Source organism: Panulirus ornatus, chromosome 15, assembly GCF_036320965.1.
Source record: "Panulirus ornatus isolate Po-2019 chromosome 15, ASM3632096v1, whole genome shotgun sequence".
In the NCBI taxonomy this organism is placed as follows: domain Eukaryota; kingdom Metazoa; phylum Arthropoda; class Malacostraca; order Decapoda; family Palinuridae; genus Panulirus; species Panulirus ornatus.
This window is the reverse complement of record NC_092238.1, coordinates 1,713,847-1,739,958: the sequence shown is the minus strand read 5'-3', so window position 1 is coordinate 1,739,958 and position 26,112 is coordinate 1,713,847. Positions and strand designations below refer to the sequence as shown.

The following is a 26,112-nucleotide window of genomic DNA, read 5'->3' as shown; positions in this document are numbered from 1 at the left end:
AAAGGGCACATCCTCACTTGGCACCCCCTTCTGTTCCTTCCTTTGGAAAACCAAAAACGGGAGGGGAGAACTTCCATATCCCCCCAGGTCGCCCCCCATGACATGCAGGGAATATGTGGGAAGTATTCTTTCTCCCCTATTGCTAATGTAACACTAATTAAGAGAGAGAGAGAGAGAGATTATGCATTTTGAACTACCATCTTATCAGCCTGACTTCAGTTCTCGAAGGCCTGTTATAATCATAAAGAAGAATAAAGTGTAAAGGTATATAAATTGTGGAAACAGCCTCAAAGACCAAATGGTATATAGGGCCTGGTTATGTACGAGGGGGCTGTGGTTTTGATGCATTACACATGACTTTTCCTGGCACTACCTTGCTAATGCAGGAAACAGCAAACAAGTATGAAAAAAAATATGCTACTATGGTAATGCAGAATAAAAGAGGACAAGATCTCCCGTACTTCCACTGCCTATTTGTAATGGATATCAAAGTCTGATTCAAATTCCACAAAAAAGTCATATCACTTGCTAAGACTTAAAATATTTGGATGCAAAGAAGGGAAGCAAAAGTAATGACCTGGATAACTGCCTGTTTTTAAATTTTGTGCACTATTACTGTTATCCACCAAGGAACAAGGCTTTAAGGATGTAACCATGAAATATAAGTTCTTACCTCCAGTATAGTTACTCCAAGCCACATTCTCAGCTCCTGTAAACTGAAGAACATCTTTGCTTCTTTAAGAAACTTAGGAGTATTCTCACATGTAATCCAAAGTCACTTGTTTCAAAATATTGTTAAAACTTATATTTTCTAATTCTGATTTACTTTTCATGTGCAGGGTGCATGTTAAGAAAAAGCCCATTTCCATATTATGTCTTAACACCAAAGCAGTAGTCAATCAAATCACTTAAACTTTCATGCAATTCCTTTTTTCCTGAATTACATGAACAGAACATATTTTTGTAATCATCTGGCACATCTTGTACTCTGCCAGTCCTTTCAACCACTTATTCCTTTAGAGTTGAATTCACAGGCTAATTTCTTTTTACTGCTTTGTTTGGTTCTTTTGTAAAAGAATTATCTTTGGCAAAACTTTTCTGAAGAGAAATTTTGATGTGGACTGCTGCATAGCCTTTTGAATGGTAATCATGGTCTGCTCCATTTAGTGAGGGTTCTATGTCCTCTGAAAAATGAAAAATAAATTATTTCATTTATTTATACATTTACACTACTTAATAACTGTTTCTCATGTCAGCAAGGTAGCACCAGGAAACAGATGAAGAATGACCCATCCACTCATGTACACATATATACATAAACACCCATACATGCACATATGCACACATATACATATCAACATATACATACACAGACATATACATATATACACATGTACATATTCATACTTGCTTGCCTTCATCCATTCCTGTCGCTACCCTGCTACAAAGGAAATAGCGTCACTACCCCCCACTTCAGCAAGGTAGCGCTAGGAAAAACGGACAAAAAAGGCCACATTTGTTCACACTCAGTCTCTAGCTGTCATGTGTAATGCACCAAAACCACAGCTCCCTATCCACATCTAGGCCCCACAGACCCTTCCATGGTTCACCCCAGACACTTCATACACATACACACACACACATATATATTTATATATATACAAACAAAGTGCATATGAACGCGCACCTTCATAGAACATACAAACGTCCAATGGCCAGGATCGAACCTGGGACCCCTGTGCAACAGGTGGGAGCCCTACTGCTAGGCTATGATCGCCCCTAATAGGAAAATGACTATTCAAATACTATGTACTTGAATACCCTTCATCTCTTGTTAGTGAGCAACGTGGACTACACTTGTCATTTCCCATCATTTATTCATCATACTTTGTCGCTGTCCCCTGCGTTAGTGAGGTAGCACAAGGTAAGAGACAAAAGAATGGCCCAACCCACCCATATACACATGTATATACATACACGCCCACATACGCACATATACATACCTATACATTTCAACATATACACACATATACATACACAGACATACACACAAACACATGTACACTTTCATACTTGCTGCCCCCATCTATTCCCGTCACCACCCCGCCACACATGAAATAGCACCCCTCTCCCCCAGTGCACGTGCAAGGTAGCGCTAGGAGAAGACGACAGAGGCCACACCCGTTCACGTTAACACTCAGTCCCCAGCTGTCATGTGCAATATACCGAAACCACAGGTCCCCCTCCACACCCAGTCCCCTGTTCATAACGCTACCTCGCTAATGCGGGAAATGGCGAATAGTATGAAAGAAAGAAAGAATATATATATATATATATTTTTTTTTATTATTATTATACTTTGTCGCTGTCTCCCGCGTTTGCGAGGTAGCGCAAGGAAACAGACGAAAGAAATGGCCCAACCCCCCCCCCATACACATGTACATACACACGTCCACACACGCAAATATACATACCTACACAGCTTTCCATGGTTTACCCCAGACGCTTCACATGCCTTGCTTCAATCCACTGACAGCACGTCAACCCCGGTATACCACATCGCTCCAATTCACTCTATTCCTTGCCCTCCTTTCACCCTCCTGCATGTTCAGGCCCCGATCACACAAAATCTTTTTCACTCCATCTTTCCACCTCCAATTTGGTCTCCCTCTTCTCCTTGTTCCCTCCACCTCCGACACATATATCCTCTTGGTCAATCTTTCCTCACTCATCCTCTCCATGTGCCCAAACCACTTCAAAACACCCTCTTCTGCTCTCTCAACCACGCTCTTTTTATTTCCACACATCTCTCTTACCCTTACGTTACTCACTCGATCAAACCACCTCACACCACACATTGTCCTCAAACATCTCATTTCCAGCACATCCATCCTCCTGCGCACAACTCTATCCATAGCCCACGCCTCGCAACCATACAACATTGTTGGAACCACTATTCCTTCAAACATACCCATTTTTGCTTTCCGAGATAATGTTCTCGACTTCCACACATTCTTCAAGGCCCCCAGGATTTTCGCCCCCTCCCCCACCCTATGATCCACTTCCGCTTCCATGGTTCCATCCGCTGCCAGATCCACTCCCAGATATCTAAAACACTTCACTTCCTCCAGTTTTTCTCCATTCAAACTCACCTCCCAATTGACTTGACCCTCAACCCTACTGTACCTAATAACCTTGCTCTTATTCACATTTACTCTTAACTTTCTTCTTCCACACACTTTTCCAAACTCAGTCACCAGCTTCTGCAGTTTCTCACATGAATCAGCCACCAGCGCTGTATCATCAGCGAACAACAACTGACTCACTTCCCAAGCTCTCTCATCCCCAACAGACTTCATACTTGCCCCTCTTTCCAAAACTCTTGCATTTACCTCCCTAACAACCCCATCCATAAACAAATTAAACAACCATGGAGACATCACACACCCCTGCCGCAAACCTACATTCACTGAGAACCAATCACTTTCCTCTCTTCCTACACGTACACATGCCTTACATCCTCGATAAAAACTTTTCACTGCTTCTAACAACTTTCCTCCCACACCATATATTCTTAATACCTTCCACAGAGCATCTCTATCAACTCTATCATATGCCTTCTCCAGATCCATAAATGCTACATACAAATCCATTTGCTTTTCTAAGTATTTCTCACATACATTCTTCAAAGCAAACACCTGATCCACACATCCTCTACCACTTCTGTAACCACACTGCTCTTCCCCAATCTGATGCTCTGTACATGCCTTCACCCTCTCAATCAATACCCTCCCATATAATTTACCAGGAATACTCAACAAACTTATACCTCTGTAATTTGAGCACTCACTCTTATCCCCTTTGCCTTTGTACAATGGCACTATGCACGCATTCCGCCAATCCTCAGGCACCTCACCATGAGTCATACATACATTAAATAACCTTACCAACCAGTCAACAATACAGTCACCCCCTTTTTTAATAAATTCCACTGCAATACCATCCAAACCTGCTGCCTTGCCGGCTTTCATATATATATATATATATATATATATATATATATATATATATATATACTTTGTCGCTGTCTCCCGCGTTTGCAAGGTAGCGCAAGGAAACAGACGAAAGAAATGGCCCAACCCACCCCCATACACATGTATATACATACGTCCACACACGCAAATATACATACCTACACAGCTTTCCATGGTTTACCCCAGACGCTTCACATGCCCTGATTCAATCCACTGACAGCACGTCAACCCTGGTATACCACATCGATCCAATTCACTCTATTCCTTGCCCTCCTTTCACCCTCCTGCATGTTCAGGCCCCGATCACACAAAATCTTTTTCACTCCATCTTTCCACCTCCAATTTGGTCTCCCCACTTCTCCTCGTTCCCTCCAACTCCGACACATATATCCTCTTGGTCAATCTTTCCTCACTCATTCTCTCCATGTGCCCAAAACATTTCAAAACACCCTCTTCTGCTCTCTCAACCACACTCTTTTTATTTCCACACATCTCTCTTACCCTTACGTTACTTACTCGATCAAACCACCTCACACCACACATTGTCCTCAAACATCTCATTTCCAGCACATCCATCCTCCTGCGCACAACTCTATCCATAGCCCATGCCTCGCAACCATACAACATTGTTGGAACCACTATTCCTTCAAACATACCCATTTTTGCTTTCCGAGATAATGTTCTCGACTTCCACACATTCTTCAAGGCTCCCAGGATTTTCGCCCCCTTCCCCACCCTATGATCCACTTCCGCTTCCATGGTTCCATCCGCTGCCAGATCCACTCCCAGATATCTAAAACACTTTACTTCCTCCAGTTTTTCTCCATTCAAACTTACCTCCCAATTGACTTGACCCTCAACCCTACTGTACCTAATAACCTTGCTCTTATTCACATTTACTCTTAACTTTCTTCTTTCACACACTTTACCAAACTCAGTCACCAGCTTCTGCAGTTTCTCACATGAATCAGCCACCAGCGCTGTATCATCAGCGAACAACAACTGACTCACTTCCCAAGCTCTCTCATCCACAACAGACTTCATACTTGCCCCTCTTTCCAAAACTCTTGCATTCACCTCCTTAACAACCCCATCCATAAACAAATTAAACAACCATGGAGACATCACACACCCCTGATGGGTTGCGCAAAAGATGCTTGTGGCGTGAGAAGTGGGCAGATTAGAAAGGGTAGTGAGTGGTAGGATGAAGAAGTAAGATTATTAGTAAAAGAGAAGAGAGAGGCATTTGGACGATTTTTGTAGGAAAAAAATGTAAATGAGTGGGAGATGTATAAAAGAGGCAGGAGGTCAAGAGAAAGGTGCAAGAGGTGAAAAAGAGGGCAAATGAGAGTTGGGGTGAGAGTATCATTAAATTTTAGGGAGAATAAAAAGATGTTTTGGAAGGAGGTAAATAAAGTGCGTAAGACAAGGGAACAAATGGGAACTTCAGTGAAGGGGGCTAATGGGGAGGTGATAACGAGTAGTGGTGATGTGAGGAGATGGAGTGAGTATTTTGAAGGTTTGTTGAATGTGTTTGATGATAGGGTGGCAGATATAGGGTGTTTTGGTCGAGGTGGTGTGCAAAGTGAGAGGGTTAGGGAGAATGATTTGGTAAACAGAGAAGAGGTAGTAAAAGCTTTGTGAAAGATGAAAGCCGGCAAGGCAGCGAGTTTGGATGGTACTGCCATGGAATTTATTAAAAAAGGGGGTGACTCTATTGTTGACTGGTTGGTGAGGTTATTTAATGTATGTATGATTCATGGTGAGGTGCCTGAGGATTGGCAGAATGCTTGCATAGTGCCATTGTACAAAGGCAAAGGGGACAAAGGTGAGTGCTCAAATTACAGAGGTATAAGTTTGTTGAGTATTCCTGGGTAATTATATGGGAGGGTATTGATTGAGGGGGTGAAGGCATGTACAGAGCATCAGATTGGGGAAGAGCAGTGTGGTTTCAGAAGTGGTAGAGGATGTGTGGATCAGGTGTTTGCTTTGAAGAATGTATGTGAGAAATACTTAGAAAAGCAAATGGACTTGTATGCAGCATTTATGGATCTGGAGAAGGCATATGATACGAGTTGATAGAGATGCTCTGTGGAATGTATTAAGAATATATGGTGTGGGAGGCAAGTTGTTAGAAGCAGTGAAAAGCTTTTATCGAGGATGTAAGGCATGTGTTCGTGTAGGAAGAGAGGAAAGTGATTGGTTCTCAGAGAATGTAGGTTTGCGGTAGGGGTGTGTGATGTCTCCATGGCTGTTTTGTTTATGGATGGGGTTGTTAGGGAGGTGAATGCAAGTGTTTTGGAAAGAGGGGCAAGTATGCAGTCTGTTGTGGATGATAGAGCTTGGGAAGTGAGTCAGTTGTTGTTCACTGATGATACAGCGCTGGTGGCTGATTCAGGTGAGAAATCACAGAAGCTGGTGACTGAGTTTGGTAAAGTGTGTGAAAGAAGAAAGTTGAGAGTAAATGTGAATAAGAGCAAGGTTATTAGGTACAGTTGGGTTGAGAGTCAAGTCAATTGGGAGGTAAGTTTGAATGGAGAAAAACTGGAGGAAGTGAAGTGTTTTAGATATCTGGGAGTGGATTTGGCAGCGGATGGAACCATGGAAGCGGGAGTGAATCAAAGGGGGGGGACGGGGCGAAAATTCTGGGAGCCTTGAAGAATGTGTGGAAGTCAAGAACATTATCTCGGAAAGCAAAAATGGGTATGGTTGAAGGAATAGTGGTTCCAACAATGTTGTATGGTTGCGAGGCGTGGGCTATAGATAGAGTTGTGCGCAGGAGGGTGGACGTGCTGGAAATGAGATGTTTGTGGACAATATGTGGTGTGAGGTGGTTTGATCGAGTAAGTAATAATAGGGTAAGAGAGATGTGTGGTAATAAAAAGAGTGTGGTTGAGAGAGCAGAAGAGGGTGTTTTGAAATGGTTTGGTCACATGGAGAGAATGAGAGAGGAAAGACTGACAGAGGATATATATATGTCAGTGGTGGAGGGAACGAGGAGAAGTGGGAGACCAAACTGGAGGTGGAAAGATGGAGTGAAAAAGATTTTGAGTGATCGGGGCCTGAACATGCAGGAGGGTGAAAGGCGTGCAAGGAATAGAATGAATTGGAACGATGTGGTATACCTGGGTCGATGTGCTGTCAATGGATTGAACCAGGGCATGTGAAGCATCTGGGGTAAACCACAGAAAGTTCTGTGGGGCCTGGATGTGGAAAGGGTGCTGTGGTTTCGGTGCATTATTATATGACAGCTAGAGACAGTGTGAACGAATGGGGCCTTTGTTGTCTTTTCCTAGCACTACCTCACGCACATGAGGGGGGAGGGGGATGTTATTTCATTTGTGGCGAGGTGGCGATGGGAATGAATAAAGGCAGACAGTATGAATTATGTATATGTATATATGTATATATGTATATATCCCTGGGGATAGGGGATTAAGAATACTTCCCACGTATTCCCTGCGTGTCGTAGAAGGCGACTAAAAGGGGAGGGAGCGGGGGGCTAGAAATCCTCCCTTCTCGTTTTTTTTTTTAATTTTCCAAAAGGAGGAACAGAGGGGGGCCAAGTGAGGATATCCCACAAAGGCCCAGTCCTCTGTTCTTAACGCTAACTCGCTAACGTGGGAAATGGCGAATAGTTTAAAAGAAAGAAAAGAAAAGTATATATGTATATATATGTATATGTCTGTGTGTGTATATAAATATGTATACGTTGAGATGAATAGGTATGTATATTTGCGTGTGTGGACGTGTATGTATATACATGTGTATGTGGGTGGGTTGGGCCATTCTTTCATCTGTTTCCTTGTGCTACCTCGCTAACGCGGGAGACAACGACAAAGCAAAATAAATAAAATATATAAAACATACATACTTCCCTATTGTTGCTAAAACATATTTTCTTTCACTGGTAATATGTTACACTAAATCCATGAGCAAATCATTAGGTATTCCTCTACATATCTCTGCATCAATTTCCCTCCTTTATGTTCTGGTAATCTACAAGATCTTCATGAAACACTTTAAAACACGAACTTAACACTACAGACAACTCACTGCTGTAATTGCCAATAATTCTTAAGATTTTATTCTGCAATAAAGCATGCATCTAACTCAGTACATAATATAAAGCTCACTGGAACCTAACCAGTAAGGTGGACTGAAGATGTATTTGTATGGACTGTGGTAGGAGTACTAACAGCTCCCTCCAGGGAAAGAGCCAGGTTTATGGCATTTGGCACAGCTGATCCAAGTCCATGCACGATGACCCAACCAGATTCACTCAGTATGCTCAATCCACGCAACTGCTGTCCCTAGGAAATATAAAACTATCATTCACAGCTCAAATAATTGGCTGCAAAAACACTTAAATGAGACTTTAGTTACCTTATATTTCTCAAATTATGCAGATATTCAAACTAAAGTGAGGTATCCTATCCTCACATGGCTATACATATAATCTAGAATGAATAACTGGAAAAGTATTTAGCAAAAGGTACGAAACTGTATGCAGCTTTTGTGGAACTGGAGAAAGCATATGAATGATTAGTTAACTACTCACAACACAGACTAAAATTGGAACATGTTTCTAAAGTCTGGTCAACCTGCTTAAAGAAGCATAAAGATTTAATAGAGTCCAGAAAGGGGGCCAGGTGAGGATATTCCCTCAAAGGCCTCAAAGGCCCAGTCCTCTGTTCTTAACGCTACCTCGCTAACGCGGGAAATGGCGAATAGTTTGAAAGAAAAGAAAGGGTTAACTAAGACAGTACCAGAATTAAAAGGGTTGAGCTACAACTGAGAGGCAGTGGGTTTTAAATTTGTCCACCATGGAGGAAAGAAAATTTGGGAGCAACATGATCACAAACTCAACGTTTCAAAATTAGGTGGATAAAAACATCATTGAACATTTCTTTGGGAGATGCAATGACAGTGGAACCAGAGGCCCTAATGAAAAGCGAAGCAAGGGCTTTATAGAGACGATATGAAGAAATAATAATTTAGTGTAAAAGTGGAGGTTGGTCATAATAAACTAAGAACTGAAACTATAGATGCTGGCAAAATACATAGTGTAGCACTCTCTCTTTGTATTGTACAAACTAGTATTAAAAAAAAAGTAACTACAAACAGTTTTCATCCTTGTAAAGGAGGAATCATGAAAGAAGTCTCAAAAATAAAACAAGCTGAACAGGAGATAATTCCTTCTAAGCCCAAACCTCACTACTGCTGCTGAGCAGTAATTTATAATACTGCAGGCCACAATAATTTTTCAGGAAGCTTTTCTGAACTATCTACTATAAAAGATGGTAGATGTCCATGACATTCTGCAGCTTTCCCTTTATACTGTAAACTGTCTGGGAAGTGGCAAGAGCAAACGCAATAATTCTAGCACAATCTATTCTCTGAAATGTGTGTCCCCAGTCTGCAGACATAGCAGGAAAGTTGCCATATATAAAATGACTAACCCCTATACACATATGAAGATAATTCATCCATTTCCTTGGCAGACTAGAGATTGCTGACTGCTGAGGTAAAATATTTTCTGGAAAATATTTCACTGTTGAGTGAAGAGGCTGTAATGACAATATGAGAAGTATGGACAGGAAAAAAAGCTGGGTGAGTAGCTATAACAATGAACAATGCCATCCACACTATTCAGGGTAAGGTGACCTGGGAGGGATGGAATGTTGGTGGTGAGGAAGGGTATGGTACCTTAGCAGGGAAGGCATGGTGGCCAGGTAGGAAGGCGGTGATGATGGGAGTGGCAGCCATGGAGAGAGGGTGGCAGTGGTGAGGAAGAGAGGGAGTGGTAGTGATGTGAGACAGTGGGAAGGCTAGATCATGGTGAGGGAAGGTGTGGTAGCCCTCTGCAGGAGTGAGCAGACAACAGACCAGAAGACCCAAATCTACTAGTACATATCATCTTCAGAACTTGCAGCAATGTAATATTCTTTTTCATTATACTAAATTGGTATTGTAAGAGATGAGAAAATGGAACTGTTACCATGAAATTCCTCGCAAGAGTAAATGTACCACAAACCTGGCCAAGCTGAAAATAACTATTTCAGTAAAGATACTTAGTTTACCATAATTTCTACCTTGCAAAGATTAAGATGCATGTTACAGGAAGATGTAACATATCAAAAGTAAGAGAAACCTCTTCTGACTTTCCTGTTAAAGAGAATCAAATGATACAACCATCAAAGATTGTTTTTATCACTGACCTAAAAATCTTCATGTATTCTATCTGGCAGTTCAATACAGATCCCTGTAAGCATACATCCTATATATCCTTATGAGTATTTGTCTTTTACTGAAAAACATGTATTATTACAGTATCTGAACATTCTAAATTATCAAAAATAAAGGAAACCCACCTTGAAGTTTGAAGTACTTGTCACATATATATCATTGGGTCGTTTTGGCAAGTGTCGAGGCAGTCTTCGTCTGAGCCACTGTTCTTCAGGGTCAATGATAGCAATACTACTGCTGACCTGAGATGCAGCTTCTCTTGCTTCTGTGGCCATCACATGATCAGTCCAGATCTCTTGGGGATACTCTCAATGCCTTCCTGAGATGTGAGCACCTCTTCTGGAAGAGTATCTCAAAAACTGAAAAAGAAAATTAAGTGTATAAACATAATATATCTAATAAGGAGCATGCCACAAAGTAATAATAATATTTTTCTCCAATTCCTTACTAATATTACTTGGCTTGAACCTTAATTATGCATGAAAATACACAATAATCACAGTAATACATATCATATGATTAATACAAATAAAAATACTTCATAACTGATTAGTAAACACATGTTTACTGGTGGGAGTGGAGTTTGTAAACATGTGGCACTAACTGGATGCCCTTTGTGTGAGATATTTGTTACTGTTAACCCCATGCTCCAATCTCCAAGGCCCTCCTCATTCAGCGGGATTCATTTAAAGGCTGCTAAATAAAAGAAAGGGTAGAAGTCACTCTTTACAATATCTCAATCTTAACATCATATCAATTGCCGTTAAAAAAGATGGAACAAAGTAATAAGATAATTGCCTCATTTTTTTCTCAGCTGAAAATCAGTATCATTTTCTTGTTTTTGTTTTTTTAATTTTCCAAAAGAAGGAAGAGAGAAGGGGGCCAGGTGAGGATATTCCCTCAAAGACCCAGTCCTCTGTTCTTAATGCTACCTCGCTAACACACGAAATGACGAATAGCATGAAAGACGGCGACAAAGCAAAATAAAAAAAAATTATATATATATATATATATATATATATATATATATATATATATATATATATATATATATAAATACATATTTATATATATATATATATATATATATATATATATATATATATATATATATATTTATATATATATATATATATATATATATATATATATATATATATATATATATGTATTGGAAAGGATCGCAATTTTGTGCGTGATCAAGATATTCCTATGAGTCAACAGGGAAAATGAAACACGATAAGTTACTAAATGCACTTTCGTGTAATAATCACATCATCAGGAGAGACACGAGAGAAATATAACAAAGGTACCGGGTTCAATCCTGGCTGTTGGAGGTTTGTATGTTCTATGAAGGTGCGCGTGCCTATGCACTTTGTTCATATATATATATATATATATATATATATATATATATATATATATATATATATATATATAAGCTGTGTAGGTATGTATATTTGCGTGTGTGGACGTATGTATATACATGTGTATGGGGGGGGTTGGGCCATTTCTTTCGTCTGTTTCCTTGCGCTACCTCTCAAACGCGGGAGACAGCGACAAAGTATAATAAAATAAATAATATATAATATATATATATATATATATATATATATATATATATATACCCTGAGCAAGGTACCCATTTTATCAACCAACCCCTAGGGGTGGACGAACAGGTGGGCTGACTGTTGCAACCAGGATTCAATCATGCGCTTGATCCTGGGCGGCCTGTGAATGAGTCAAGATCAGTACAACTAACTGCTACAGCACATCAAAATTAGCTTTGGATACTGAAATGGTAGTGAACTGTTTACAGAACAGAATAAAATCAGCTGAGCATGATTTGGCATATGTTTTATTCCACTATGTCAAATCTAACATCAATGGTGAGGGTAATGATTTTCAGGGGAAATTTTGGGGTTGATCCATGGGGAAATCACTACTTCAACAACAATCCAGAACTGGTCTTGGATATCAAGTGATTCTGTCTGGGAATCATACTGCAATATTCATGGTGTAGAATAAATGCTGCAGAGTATGATGTGTAGTATTACAATTCATTCTAGGATACGTATAAATTAAACTGATAATGGTGGGGCTCATGAATACATCAAAAATATGTGGGGTTCATCAATGTACAAAAAAAACTTGTAAAAGGTCAACACCTAACAAAAATCTCACCTACCCACCCATAGTAACCAAGATTTAATTTAAATCAATGTACAGCTTGTCCTCTACACTTGAGATGCATTCCTCAAAACAGGAACATATACCAAAAGTGTGTGTCAAAAGCATTTTTCCCAAGAGCACACTGTTATAAACTTAGGATACATTCCTAGTAGGTAAGTTTTGTCAATCTCACTCGAGTACCATAGATACTGATATTATAATACTACAAAAAAAAAATGTTAGTCATAACTGTATGAACAAACAAATACTAAAGATGTAGAAGCTAAACATGTTCAATTAAGACAAGATATAGATATGTAATCAAGCAAAATACTGTATGTAAATGCAAATTGAATACTCACCAAAAATACATATCAGACTGAAATGCTCCAAGTCATGCCTTCACTTTCAATCTATTCATTAAACATTACCACAAAATACAATTACTCAGTAATCACAGCTACTTTTACTGCATACCTAAACTAGTACATCTTCTGAAATTCATCTTTCAAGTCATCAGAATTGACATTTGTATGAATATTAATATCTTCAAAAACTTTTCAATGAAGTTGATAAATCCCCAAATAGGCTGAGGTCAACTATAATAAACACTATCAGCAAAGTACAGGCTACGGTTAGTTTATGCTCCACATCATTTACAAAATTTGTTATATGAAACAGATAGATCAGTTTCATACAATCCTCTCTCGGCTATGAACACTCATTCCTCGGTTTGGTTGGGTAAGGTTCCTTGGATCAGAACGTCTCCCAAAGCTTACCAAAATATCTGTGGCTCGCAAAATGTAAAATTACCAATCACAGCTTGACCCATGGTGCCAGTTCGCAGAATAACATCTTTAGATATTATCAATGAAATCTCACTTGTCCAATGTCCATTCAGACGGTCTTCACAGCAAAATTAAGTCATAAAGGTAGCTTATATACCCAGAGATAACAGCTGATCATCACAGTCTGGGGGTTAAGCAGACCCAAACGATTAAATGCCTTGAATTATGCCAATTTATATTAAGCAAAACTTGTAGAGTACGGGTGGCTGGATTATACTTTCCACGCTGCTCATTGTCATTGCACAACAGTTAAGGACTGGTAAATTTCAATTTCGATAAAAATGGATTGAACACGTAAAGCCACTTATCCACTAACATACCCGAAAGGTATTTCCCTATTACCCACCACAAACAACTCTTGGCAATCATAAATATGAGATAATAAAATCATAAAAATCCTAGGCTTGTTATGCGAAATGTGAGAATAAATATTACAAAGCCTTACAAAAGGTTTGGCCGTGTTTACCTTTTGTGTCAACACAACATTGAGCAGAGACGTTGCTCACAGCCACTGTACGACAAGCCGCATTCAAAAATGTCTTATATCTGTACAATTAAAGGAAATTAGAAGTACAGAAAAGGAATGTGCCTTCAGTTTTATAAAATCAGTGTTCTTTAGGCAAATAATATACGTATGTATTCATCTTTATTTCAAAATGCATATATATTTAATATTTTCTGTAATTGCTACACTTGAGACTGTAATTTGCTTCTAATAATCAATTAGGTGTATGATGAGACGTCCACTCGAGTAATCAGAGACTTGTCGTACATCATTATAAAAACAACACCGAGATATATGAAAAGACTTAGTGAGTATCTGGTCCCTAACCTCTTGTTAGACAGGTCAGAAGACATTTTCATTGTTTCCTCGATTCCTTTTTTTTTTCGGTTGACCTGACCTAGTCAAGAGTACAAGTCATCTTCATTACATGCCCAAATCCACTACATCCTCGACAGTACTGACCTGGCCCTTACATATCTCGTCAAAGGCCACTTTCAATACGCTTGCATCCTCACATTGGACACTTGCATATCCATAATTCTTACACCTCTGGCCACCGCTACAAAATAATTACCACTGGCCTTAGACATAATTAAGGGCAAGATCAACTTATGCCACCTTCAGCATGTTTGGAGGTAAAAGTTTTTACTGAAGCAATTACAGTCGTGACGCATTCATGGCCCGCCCAGGTTCAAGCTCAAAAGTTAGTCCTGGATGTGGCATCAGTCCACACTCCTAAGGACTGGTCGATAAAGTGGGTCCCTGGCTTAGACACTGATATATCATTCAATCGCCGTTTCACATTTTAGCGAGGTAGGAACTACGAAGAAAAGCCACATCCACTCTAGCTGTTTTGTGTAATGCACCGTAACCAAAGCTCTCTATCAACATCCAGATCCCATAGACCTTTCCATGGCTTACCCCAGATACTTCACATCCCAGGTTCAATCCACTGACAATACGTTGGCCCCAGGATACTACGTTGTTCCAATTTGCTCTATCCCAAGCATGCTTTTGACCCTAATTCAACTTACAATTTTGTCTCCCCGTTCTCCTTCCACTTCTGACACATTCATCCTCTTTATAAGCCTTTCATTGCTATTAACCATTACCCTCAATTTTTGGTATTTTTCTCAGAAAATAAGATTTCCTTTAAAAACTCATTATAAGAAGTATTTTTCATTCTGAACACAAATCTGGTGTCAAAATATCGTTTAGTCATCTTTAAGACATTCACTTAAGCTGTAAAATGAAGATAATTTTCGAATATTTTCTGCTCCTTTGCATCGCATTTACTGGCTATGCATTGGTAACTGAGAGCATTATCATATATTTTTCATGATGATTTCAAGTATAGAGGTGTTTGACTATCTTATCTTTCAATTTTAAAAGTTTTTTGAGTTAAAAAATACCCTGAACTATTACATACAATTCTTGATATTTTTCTCAGAAAAATTTCCTTTAAAAACACGTAGTATTTTTCATCCAATAAACAAATCTGGGGTTAAAATATCGTTGTCGTCTTTAAGGCACTCACTTAAGCTATTAAATGGTCAATTTTAAAATATTTTCTGCTTTGCATCGTAAGTCCTGCACCAGTGGTATCAGTAACTGAGAGCACTGATACATTTTCCATGACTATTTCATGTATAGAAGTGTTTGAGTATCTTTTCAATCTTGAAGTTTTTTGAGCTGAAAAATACCTTTTCATTTTTTCTCAGAAAATTGAATTTCCTTTAAAAACTCATAAGTACTTTTTTCATTGAATGTAAATGTTAAAATAACGTTTAGTTCCCCTTCATGACACTCAAACTGTTAAACGAAGTCAATCTTAAAACATTTCTATTCCTGTAGCCAACTCTCCACACGGACTAGCATCCCTTCCCCAGCCTAAGCGAGGTATCCCCAGGAAAAGACGAAAAAGGCCACATTTATTCATGTCATTTGCTCTCACTTTTTGCCATCCTACACTCAATCTCTCCTGATACTTCCTCACACCTAAAAACAGGAAACAACAGATATCCCATTGGACAAATTGGAGGCATTTAAAAAAAAATGTTCCAAGGCATTCCATTAACCATCAATAGATACTCAGCATTTGAATGATTAAAAAATCCTTCCATGATATGATAATGTAGAGAACCTACAAAGATTCATTTAAATCAGCCTTACCTACCATATAAATGATCACCCCTCTAACCTTCATGCTGTAAAGTTTACCCTAACTTTATTCAACAATGTTTCAAAATGAGAAGGGAAATAAAACAATGTTTTAGCATAAGCACTATGCCATTTATTTACTCTTCTTACTCTTGATCTTTCTTAAGTAAAATTCAAGTTCTTTTCCCTCCAATATGTAACCATCAGCACGTCCACACTGACCGGGGCGAGAGGCTATGCAAGCTGAAAAAATAAATAAAAAATAAGATTCCCATTCCAAGATGAATTCAAAAATATTTCTTGTGTTTGTATCAGAGTAACTATGACAACACAACATTGATCATGCCTGTTAAAACAACAGAGCACTTTAGATCTAGTCTACAGGTAATCATCATACATTACAAAATGCAATGCTTTCTCATTATATATATAACTTTTCGTTCACCCATCAGCAACCTTACGACTTAGGTATAATATCCTCCAGACATGAAGTTTCTTTGCTAACTTCCATGTTCACAGGTCAGTGCCACACACTTACGAAGAACAGCCTTATTTTCTTACATCTACACTCTAATTGTAGTGTATAATGCACCTAAACCAGAACCCCAACCTAAAGCAAAACCCCATAAATCTTTCCATGGTTTCCCCCTAACAGCCTAACCACTTCATATGAAAATGAAGGGGTCTGGATCTGAAGATGCAAGAGGGTGTAATGGTTCCACAGAATAAAAGTGAATCGGAGTAATGTGGTACACATGGCTGTCAACGAAGTGAACCAGGGAATATGAAGTGATCAGTTTGTGAGGCCTGAATGTGGACAGGGGACTGTAATATCGGTACATTATAAATGCCTACTTCAGAATATGTTTAAGAGAATAAGGCTATTCTTCACCTTCTCCTGCAGCTACTAGCTAACTTGGGAATCAGAAATAAAATACATTAAGGTATGAATAGAATTGCAACAAAATGGTATATCTATATATATTCTTTTTCAAACTTGACTGCTGTTTCCTGCATCAGTGAGGTAGTAGTGGAAACAGATGAAGAAAGGCTACATATGCTCACATCCATTCTCTAGCTGTCATGTGCAATGCACTGAAAACACAGCTCCTATCCACAACCAAGCCCCACAGACTTTTCAATGGTTTATCCTACTCACATCACATGCCCTAATACAATCCACTAACAGGATGTTGACCCTAGCATACCACATCGTTCCAATTCAATCTATTCCATTCATGATATGGTATACAGGGGTCAACATGCTGTCAATGGAATGAACCAGGCATGTGATACATCCATGGTAATACATGGAAAGGTCTGTGGGGCCAGGATGTGGGTTGGGTGCTGTGGTTTCAGTTCATTACATATGACAGCTCATGTGTGAATGAGAGCATGTGGCCTTTCTTTGTTTCCTGGTGCTACCATGCTGATGCAGTGGCCAATGTTCAGGCATGGAGTAGAAGGGGAGAAAGTTTATTTCAATTTTCTTTCAAGTATATGTGCCATTTTCTGATGGGCAGGGTGGTGTCAAGAATGGCTGATGCCAAGCGAATATGGACGGATGACTATACAGAAGTGCAATGTTTGTGGAAAAAATTACTGCAGCAGAGAGGTCTAAACTTATTATCTGACAAAGGGAAGACACACCCATTTCCCTGGATCTGACTTGCTATCCTGATACACTAAGCATTTTCAAAATCAAATCTTACCAAGAACTCGTCCAGTCATGAACTGGTCTTCAAGTGCTGGTTCAACCTTGGCAGTGCGCTGACGTTCCTTGTACTTCTTTTCAGTCTTCTTTGACCTTTTCTTGTTTAAGACAGCCTCCTCAGCATCAGACTATTAAGAGATTATATAGTTTCAGTCATGTAACCATTCTAAAAATTAAAAATTTTTTCACTCTACTGAATCAGAGTAACTATGACAGATACAGCACTGACAGATGCAGTCAAAACAACTACACAATTCTGTCTAGTATGAAAAATTTCATCATTTAGTAAAAGAATAATCAGTACAATAATCACATGGGTGCAAATTTGTACCTACAATGACTGAATAAACTGCAATTTTTGTCTCCTCTAGTAACCTGTCAAAAGAAGGTTCAAGAGCTGTCATAGCCATCATTCCTGGCTGAAGATGGAGTAAGACAGTGGTGAAAGAAAGCTTGGAAAATGAGACTTGTGTGAAGAGTTGCCAATGAGATAAGTGTAGAATGGCAAAAGGTCATAGGAAATGAAGATAGAGTAATGAGCAATGGGAGATAATTAGGGAAGGGGAGTGAATGAAGGATGGAAGACAAGTAGGGAAGGGGAGTGAATGAATGATGAGAAGTAATTAGGGAAACACTGCTTACATGTTTGAGAGGTGTGTGGCATGTGGAAGGTGGGAAGTGGATAAGTAAGAAAGGGTGGTGAGTGGTGTGAGGACGAAGTGCTAGTGAGAGAAAAGCGAAGGAAGGAGTGCAAAAGTGATTGGGAATTGTTCATATAGTGGTAGGGGAACAACTGAAAAGGTGCAAGAGCAAGAAAATGAGATATCACCAAAATCAAAGAATAAAAGATTTTTTGAAAAGTTAATAGCAAGAGAAAAGTAAGAGAACAAAACGAGGACTTAGATAAAGGTGGCAAACGGGAGTACAAAAAAAAAAAAAAAAAAAAAAAAGGCAAAAAATAAGGTAAGAAAGAGATGCAAAATTACTTTCAACCGATGAATATTTTCAATGATAGAGATGTTTTGGATGTGGAACTATGCAAAATGTATCAAGGCCAGGGGAGTAAAAAAAAAAAAAAAGGCAAAAAAATAAGGTAAGAGATGCAAAGTTATTTTCAACCGTTGAATATTTTCAATGATAGGGATGTTTTGGATGTGGAAGTATGCAAAATGTATCAAGGCAAGAGGTCTGGTGAAAAGCAAAAAGGTGGTGAAAGACTAGTGTGAAATAAGATGTGAAGAGGCTGGGATGGATGGGACTGTGCTTGAATTTCTCAGGAAATGGGGTTACTGTGCTGTTATTAGTTAGGATCTTCAATGTATGTATGGCATGGTGAGGAGCCTGAGGTCTGGAGGAATGCCTGCATAGTACCATTGTATAAATTCAAATGGAACAAATTTTTTAAAATTTAAAGAGCTATTAATTGTTGAGTGTACTTAGTAAGCTATAAAGGAATGTGATGAGTGAGAGGGTGGTAGCATGCACAGTGCCTCAGATCAGAGAAGCAATTCCCCCCAATTTTTTTTTCTTTAAATGAAAAGTGATGTACAGTAATTTGTTTTGTAAGATATACCAAGAATAGCTGATGCACTGTTCACGTCTACATTATGTTCTGAGTGAGCCACTGGGCCAAATGTGTGATATAGTACTGCCTTGGTTGTTAGCAACATATACAGTGTCTGCTAATGAAGTTGGTGCAAGCAGGCCTGCACTAAGTATTATGACACAAATCACTTTACCCCACTTAAAATAGTGGTAGTGTCCACAAGTGGTTGTCCTTTAGCAAACAGTGGCACCCATGTGTCATGCCAGCATACCACATGAGCCTGCCTCAGTAGCAGTTTAGCTGTTGAAGGAGGTGGGACTTTAATGCTTCTCACTTTTGCCCTACATTTTCCTAGTTTCTTTTCCCTTTTTGTACCTCTAACACCTACTATAGTTGAAAATACTCACCTTACAAGAGACAAATTAGCATCTACAGCTGCAATTAAAAAAAAATCCACTTGAGGATATTTCTAACACTACTACTAGCGCAAGCCTGAGATCAATACAATAATGGGTAAAGTGGTGTCACACTACACCAACCCGTGAAACCCTGGAAAGGCCAGAAAAACCTCTACGTGTACTCTCAATGCTCTTAAAAGTCAAAAAAAACCTGCTCAGTGATGTGTTGGTAAAGGGAGTGCAACACAGCTTACATGAGGACCTTAAGTACCGTAGCTGCAGGCTGCATCCCAAACTGCTCACAACCAACAGGCAACAAAAGAAGTCAATTTTTGCAAGAAATGTGTAGTGTGGGATACAGTTAAGTTCAGAGGTTTCCTGTGGAGTGATAAGGCCACCTTTTGTGACAGGTGGATGTGGCAGCAGGCATGTACACAGGCAACCAAGCTTCAATCCATTTAACCACAAGAACACTGCAAGCACTCTTAAAAGTTCCCTGCTTCACTTATGGTATAGGACTGTTTCAATTATTATGGTGATGGGAACCTTGTAGTGTTGTCAAAGAATGAAACTACGAAGACACAGTTACCTCGAGCTACTGTGATCATCTTTCGGATTCATTCAAAAAGTGCAACGCCAAATTTGTTTTCATACAGGATGGGGATCCGTGCTTCACTGTCATAAAAGTGACTAACTGGCTTACATACTATGTAGCAGAAATATTCAGAGCTGGCCCAGAAATTCATCAGATACGAATGCATTAGAAAATGTGTGGGAGCTTATCAAAAAAAGAAATTAACAAGGATACTTTGTCACTTTTAAGCTGGTGATGGCCATTCCTGAAATTTGGGCAAAGATGGACCCTACACAGCTTAAAAACCTTGCTGACTTGGTTCCTGGTCATTTCAAGGAGTATCTTAAGAGAAAAGGGAAACCAATTAAGCATTACTTGGAAGTGAATATAGCTTTCAAAGTTTAATTTCATGTTTATCTTTGAGGGTTGTGCCGTAGCCCCCTTTCCAACTTCATTAACAGGCAATCCATATTCACGCAACTTTACCACTGATGCTACATGAAGTACATTCCCTTGATACATTAGCAATGAAGAGCTCTACACATTGGTGCATGAAAAGGCGAGTGGTAATGAAGTGTTTGTGGTGTTGAAGAGATGGTGGTATTATAATCTTCCTTTATTACAAAACAAATTGGTTTCTGAAAATTAAATCTGGAGCACATACACTAATTATTCAAAGGGAATAAAGAAACATGAAAATGTTACCTTAACATAAAACACCTGTAAATTTTTGCATTCATACAAATATTTTTGCTTTACATTACCAGCTTTGTGGTCTTCTTGCGTCCAAGAGGAAGAGCATAATGTGCTTCATACCACTGTCTGAAAGGTGCTGCATCAATAACAATAATAGCATTCTTTACAAGAGTCTTGGTTCGTACAAGTTCATTGTTGCTAGCATTATATACCACGTCAACAATGCGGGACTTGCGTGTCTGGCCTAAAAAGAGAAATTACCAATCACATTTGACCTGTAAGAAAAATTACCTAAATGTTGTGTGAACTAATTCATTTCAAAAGAATATATATATCATAATTCTTGATTTTAAATTAAAATAGCAATAACCACAAAAAATTCCAACACTAATAAAGTATGTTGTGTCAACTAATTAATTTCAAAAGAATATATATATATCATAATTCTCGATTTTAAATTAAAATAGCAATAACAACAAAAAATTCCAACACTAATAAAGTAATCTAAATGATACAACTGAACCTGTGCACTTCAATAAATACCCACCTTCGGAGCCCCATGCAAAATTACCACTATCAAGGCGAAGAGCACGATACTTCTTGTTGCCACCACGGGTTCGCACAGTATGGATCCTCTGTGGTGCGAGCTTATAAAAAAAGTTTTACATTAGTAAACCAAATTAATAAAGCCGACTTAATCATTATCTAATACCTCAGCTATAGTACCGTGAATTTTGTCTTCACCGACAATCTACGAGGAAAGTTGATTCATCATGAAATGCTTGAAATGCAAAATATTCCATAAAAAAATATCCTTGTTGATAAGGAAACCGTGCCTGAAAACTCAGAATTCTGGAGTTGACCTTATTCTTAAATACTCAGGCGATGAAAGAAAAACAACTGCAACTCTCCAAAAGACCCAGAGAGATATCATCGTCAAGGAATTCATAATCATCATCTGGCTTGTCCCCTTAATCTAACAACAACTACTTGGTTTCCTTCCTAAAAAGCTTGAAGGGTGACTGACCCTAGGGCAATATCTTGCACTGTCAACTCGGCAGCCACCCATGCCTGTCAGGCAGCAGTAAATACAGACTGGAAACTCATACAGGAGTGTGTACACATTGAAAGTAGTTCCTGTACATCAACACTTAGAGGAGTAAAAATGTTAAGATACACAAGAATGGAGATGGAGTTGCCTCTTCATGGATTTCACTAAGCAAATTTACTTTACTTAAGTTATTTCTCTCTTTGTAAGGATAAAAAAATCTCCAAAAACAAGGCAAATCTTAATTTTAATCTATTTCTCATTTCTTGTATGGGTAAAAAATCTCCTAAAACTGATGTAGTTCAATCTCACCACCTCACTTCTGACCATATCGATCTACACTTAACTATCTGATAAATAAAATCTTTTAGTACCTTATTTTTCTCTATTTCACCTTTGAATGATCCTGCATCCTTCTGTCATGGTACAAAAGCCATAAATGAAAGAAAGGAAAATATTCTTACAACTACCGTCTGTCGGACATTAACCCATTCAGTGTTTTTATCCACAATGCGTATGTCAATTCTTGATCCCTACACTAGATTCCTACATTTTTTCCCGATATATATTGTTATCCCTGCAAGTGCTGCCCTTCATAGAATTTAATTTACACTAAACTTAATTAAATGTAAAGTAATGAGGGTGGTGAATGACTCAATATCATTGTCAAGCAGGAAATACAATTCAGGATTCTATGTGTGAAGACTTGGGAATCATCATCACCAACTTATCATTAGAGTCAAACATTAGAAGAAATTTGGACACAAACTATTTGGTAAATATAATAGCTTTCAAGTATATAGATAAAAAATATTTGGCAAGCTGTTCATATCTTACAAAAGGCTAAAACTAAAATGTGCTTCTCAAGTTTGGTCACTGCAGAAACACAAAAGGCATACTACAGAACTGCCTCTCTCCACGACTACTGCAGTTGACTGCATCTGTTACTCAAAGTACCTTCAGATTTAATGGGTTCTTTTAAGCCTCATTAACTACGCTGTACCCTCTTCCACTCTAGGATATCCCCATTAAGTTGGTTATCATTAACTATGTAGAACAGGATAAGACCAATAGGTCTTCTGCCACCTGTTTATGTACTTTATGTTCAAACATATCAGCTCCTTAGACCCTTACCTTTGTGTTTGCTGCTGGTCGGCCAAGCTCAAACTTCCTCTTCTTGCGAGGCTGAACACGCTTGCCTCCTGTGGCACGTCGTTTATGCCAATGATCTCTGGATATACCTAAGTTTGAAAACATTTAGCATTAACAACATACATATTTTTTCATTTCATATATATTTTTTTTATATCATCATACTTTGTCGCTGTCTCCCGCATTAGCGAGGTAGCGCAAGGAAACAAACGAAAGAATGGCCCACCCCACCCACATACACATGTATTTACATACACGTCCAGACACACACATATACATACCTATACATCTCAACATATACATATATATACAAACTCACATACATGTATACACATGTACATAATTCAAACTGTCTGCCCTTATTCATTCCCGTCACCACCCCGCCACACATGAAATGACAGCCACCTCCCCCCGGATGTGTGCGAGGTAGCGCTAGGAAAAGACAACAAAGGCCACTCAGTCTCCAGCTATCATGTATAATGCACCGAAACCACAGCTCCCTTTCCACATCAAGGCCCCACAAAACTTTCCATGGTTTACCCCTGACGTTTCACATGCCCTAACTCAATCCATTGACAGCACATCAACCCCTGTATACCACATCGTTCCAATTCACTATTCCTTGCACGCCTTTCACCCTCCTGATGTTCAGGCCCCGATCACTCAAAATCTTTTTCACTCCATCCTTCCACCTCCAATTTGGTCTCCCACTTCTCGTTCCCCCACCTCTGACATATATCCTCGTCATATATATATATATATATATATATATATATATATATATATATTAATGTGTTCATTACACGACAGAGACTGAGCAAATGTGGCCTTTGTTGCCTTTTCTTAGCGCTACCTCAAGCCCGCACAGGGGGAGGGGGGTGCTGTTTCATGTGTGGTGGAGTGGCGACAGGAATAAATGAAGGCAGTAAGTATGAATATGTACATGTGTATATATGAATATGCCTGTGTATATGTTGAAGTGTATAGGTATGTACATGTGCATGCGTGGGCGTTTATGTATATACTTGTGTAAGTGGGTAGGTTGAGCCATTCTTTCATGTTTCCTTGTGCAACCTCAGTAACCCAGGAGACCGACTAAGAATAATAAATATAAACATAAAATGTTATTGAGATGGCCTTTGGGAATTCTTTTACATGTGCTGTCTCAGCCAGTATAAAAATATATCAAAAGTGAATATAAAATTTCTTTATGCTTGTAAGCAACCATAGCAGCATCAAAAAATATTTATTTAGACGATGTTGGGATAAGATCAACAATTTGGATTACCCATTTCAACCAGCTGCAAGAAGAGGAAAAACTGGGTGGATTGCAGACCTAATGCCAAGGATTGGCTTCGGACCTGTGGGCCTGGTCTTTGTTGCTGAATCTTTTGTTGTGGTTAGTAAGACTAACCATTAAGACGAGATCTATAATCCTATGAAGTTTTCAAATTTCTACGAGTTTCACCTACTTTTATATTCACTTTCACCCACATACCATACGGTATTCCCTTATCTTTGCAGCCATGTCTATTATGGAGATAATATATACATGAAAAAATAAGGCACCAGCCACAATATCTTTCACCTGAACTATGAGAATGTCCTGATACAACATTCATCCAAATCCATAAAAACTGGAAAAGGTAAACTTACGTTACTTGACGTATACAGCCTGGCACTTGTATTACAAGGGCAAATCAAAAGTGCAACAGATGCTGGTAAATTCTTTTTTGCAATGGTAGTGAAATACAGTTTAGGGAATACAATAAAAGTTGCAGAGCATAAATTTGAGTATCACATTAACTATGAATTCAAACTAGTTCTGAATAAGTAATTCCATCCTGCATCAATAATACAATGTTTCAAGATTATAGAAGCTGTGCAATACAATATAATCAATTACTCTACTGTAGCATACATGAAAACGGATGCATGCTCTCAGACATTATGTTCAAGATATACATACCTCCCTCATTCTAAATACAATGCTAATCAAAGAGCAATTATACCACAAGATATTTCTGCGGTGCCCCAAACTGTTACAATCTAAATTTCATGAAGCCTTAGTAAATATCTATATCTTCCAGTCAGCTTCGACAACCATACTTAGTAGGTAAACAAATACATTTCTAACACTTAATTCATATTTTTCGTAAACTTCTTTCAGTTACCTCAGCAAAGTGTTCTAACACGGTCTACTATCTAAACGTCTTATATATAAGCCAAATTGTAGAATAGCTTTCACCATAACAAACAATCCCTTGTGATGCATGTCTCCCCTAATCTATTTCAATTTACCAATACTTATAATAAGGGAACTACTAACGGTATTGTTTCTAAATGTAACTATATTACTACCTAGCACGTGCCTCACACTTTAAAACTTAGTCTGTCCTGCGTTACCGACCAGTTTATTGTCACCGTGCAAAGTCTGTCACTAAGTTATTAGTCCTATTCTAAAAAAAAAATTCAGAATTAAGCAAATTTACCTTGCTGAAAACCATTATCATGTATTCTCCTTGAATAGTAATTCAGACAAATTACTACCACTTAAAGGATGGCGGCGAAAACTTGAGATACACTAAGGTTAGTCTTTTGTACTCACCCATGGCGGAATGGGAAGGGTAGAGGAGATGTGGGTTCTTGTGCACAACAAAACAATACTGGGAAACAAGGATGTTTCGTGATGCGCATTCATATAATTTTGAATTTTTTTCAAAAATATAGGCGTACAGAAATAAGTAACATTCATGATTTTTTAATTCACCTAGGTGATAGATGAATTAGATACGTTTTAAACTCAAATTGTACTCACAAAAAATGCGAATTATCAAAGAACATTGATATGAATAGTTGATTTGATAAGGAATATGTTGTTCACTACCATAGGAACAGCAAAAAATATACATTTTGTGAAAGTATCTACCATGTAAATCCCCATATATGAGAAATTGCAGTCTCTCTCCGCACTGTAATTCCTGGTCATGTTCACTAGATACAGAGACACCACTAA

General features: G+C 38.6%; 2 protein-coding genes across 5 annotated transcripts; both read right to left on the bottom strand.

Moving 5' to 3' along the window:
- Nucleotides 1-729: 729 nt before the first annotated feature.
- On the bottom strand, nt 730-13,918 carry Rpp20 (ribonuclease P protein subunit p20). 4 transcript variants are annotated; one of them, XM_071670306.1, is made up of 4 exons: nt 13,770-13,918; nt 10,409-10,642; nt 8,182-8,341; nt 730-1,184 (listed from the first exon to the last, which is right to left on the bottom strand). In XM_071670306.1, the coding sequence occupies exons 2-4, from the start codon at nt 10,556-10,558 to the stop codon at nt 1,036-1,038; spliced, it is 459 nt and encodes a 152-aa protein (XP_071526407.1). In that variant the 5' UTR covers nt 10,559-10,642; nt 13,770-13,918; the 3' UTR covers nt 730-1,035. The 4 variants fall into 4 exon arrangements, with proteins under 4 accessions (XP_071526407.1, XP_071526403.1, XP_071526404.1 ...); XM_071670302.1 differs by having other exon boundaries at nt 8,182-8,347; nt 13,770-13,917; XM_071670303.1 differs by lacking the exon at nt 13,770-13,918 and adding an exon at nt 13,235-13,382 and having other exon boundaries at nt 8,182-8,347.
- A 2,160-nt stretch (nt 13,919-16,078) lies between these two features.
- RpS8 (ribosomal protein S8) lies at nt 16,079-25,820 on the bottom strand. Its single transcript, XM_071670300.1, has 6 exons — nt 25,705-25,820; nt 23,079-23,185; nt 21,444-21,543; nt 20,965-21,140; nt 17,681-17,810; nt 16,079-16,211 (listed from the first exon to the last, which is right to left on the bottom strand). The coding sequence occupies exons 1-6, from the start codon at nt 25,706-25,708 to the stop codon at nt 16,102-16,104; spliced, it is 627 nt and encodes a 208-aa protein (XP_071526401.1). The 5' UTR covers nt 25,709-25,820; the 3' UTR covers nt 16,079-16,101.
- Nucleotides 25,821-26,112: the final 292 nt, after the last annotated feature.

Coding starts and splice junctions, on each gene's coding strand:
- Rpp20 (XM_071670302.1), bottom strand. CDS start 10,558: ATGGCCACAGAAGCAAGAGAAGCTGCATCTCAGGTCAGCAGTAGTATT. Junction 8,348..10,408: donor CAAGTACTTCAAACTTCAAG/GTGGGTTTCCTT, acceptor TATATTTCCTAG/GGACAGCAGTTGCGTGGATT. Junction 1,185..8,181: donor ATCTTCAGTCCACCTTACTG/GTTAGGTTCCAG, acceptor TTCATTTTTCAG/AGGACATAGAACCCTCACTA.
- RpS8 (XM_071670300.1), bottom strand. Junction 21,141..21,443: donor TTTTGCATGGGGCTCCGAAG/GTGGGTATTTAT, acceptor TTCTCTTTTTAG/GCCAGACACGCAAGTCCCGC. Junction 17,811..20,964: donor GCAAGAAGACCACAAAGCTG/GTAATGTAAAGC, acceptor ATCTCTTAATAG/TCTGATGCTGAGGAGGCTGT.